The following is a 1,370-nucleotide window of genomic DNA, read 5'->3' on the forward strand; positions in this document are numbered from 1 at the left end:
TATATATAGTTTTAGGGAAAATAACCAAGTTTCAAGAACTCATCGATGAAAATCCACTATCACATATAGAAAAATTAATATTTAAAAGCACAATAAATGAGTATAATATAAAGTAAAGTAAATATCATAAGATAAATATATATATATATTCCATGCAGCAAAACATTTCACTGTAGCTCATTTGCATTTAGCATTTCTAAGCCAGGGGTGTAACCAGCCCACTTATACGTACCTTTCCTTCATTGGACACTAAACTCTGCTTGCGAAGACCTGTCGAGGCAAGTGAAATCGAAATCAAATCCGATGACTGGCACCCATGTTAGTAGAGCGCTAAGAACACCATCTGAGCGTGATTGTTGCCAGAGCAGCTGACTGGCTTCCATGCCGATGGCATGTAAAAAGCACCATTCGAACATGTTCGTTACTAGTGTCACCTTACTGGCACGTGAAAAAACATTCGAGCGAGGTCATTGCCAGTGCCGCTGGACTGGCTCCTGTGCAGGTGGCACGTAAAATACACCATTTTGAGCATGGCCATTGCCAGTACCACCTGACTGGCCCTCGTGCTGGTGGTATGTAAAAGCACCCACTACACTCTCGGAGTGATTGGCGTTAGGAAGGGCATCCAGCTGTAGAAACTCTGCCAGATAACATTGGAGCCTGGTGCAGCCATTTGGTTCGCCAGTCCTCAGTCAAACCGTCCAACCCATGCTAGCATAGAAGGCGGATGTTAAGCAATGATGATGATGACTGTCACTCACTCTATTTGCCATTTTAGTTTCCTTCCACCAGCGTGACTGGAGCATGACACATTGTGTTTTTATTATTAATTGTTTTCATGTTTTTCTCTTTTCTTCAGCTTCTGCGAGCCAGCTCTCCCTAGTTGTAGGAGGAGGTTCTCTTTAACGTCAGCTGCCAGTATCATGGATCTAACAGAGTTGACATTCGTAAGTAGAAACTTTTACTTTTTAAATAATTCTCTATCATCCAGAGTGAAAACATGTTAGCCCTAGGTTAGATTTGATTAAAAGATGCCCTTCCTGGTCGCTAGCCCTGGTCTGTTTCCAAGCAGGGCAATATTTCTTATGGCTAGACATATTCTCAGAATATTGGAAATGAGTGACACTTATTTACAACTATCACATGACATCACCCCCCCCCCCATACACATATATAAGTTTTTTTTCAGTTTCCGTGGGACTGAACCCAGAACCATGTGGTTAGGAAGCAAGATTGCCACACTGAGCCCATCCCTTGTTGTTAAACTCTATACCTACTACAGAAGTTGGGGTTCAAATCTGCAACCTTATGAAACATTAATTTCACTGGGCTGCCACTGTCTACAACAGAGTTGCTTTCTAATTGCTCCA

General features: G+C 42.1%; 1 protein-coding gene across 1 annotated transcript in view; it reads left to right on the forward strand.

The window, feature by feature from the left end:
- Nucleotides 1-1,370, forward strand: part of LOC106883137 (neuroepithelial cell-transforming gene 1 protein) — a 52,862-nt gene that overhangs the window by 2,859 nt on the left and 48,633 nt on the right. The window contains exon 2 of the mRNA XM_014934027.2: nucleotides 860-947. Coding sequence (XP_014789513.1) covers nucleotides 860-947 — 88 coding nt within the window. The remainder of the gene's footprint in view (nucleotides 1-859; nucleotides 948-1,370) is intronic.

The sequence above is a fragment of the Octopus bimaculoides genome, chromosome 24 (genome assembly GCF_001194135.2).
Source record: "Octopus bimaculoides isolate UCB-OBI-ISO-001 chromosome 24, ASM119413v2, whole genome shotgun sequence".
NCBI lineage: Eukaryota > Metazoa > Mollusca > Cephalopoda > Octopoda > Octopodidae > Octopus > Octopus bimaculoides.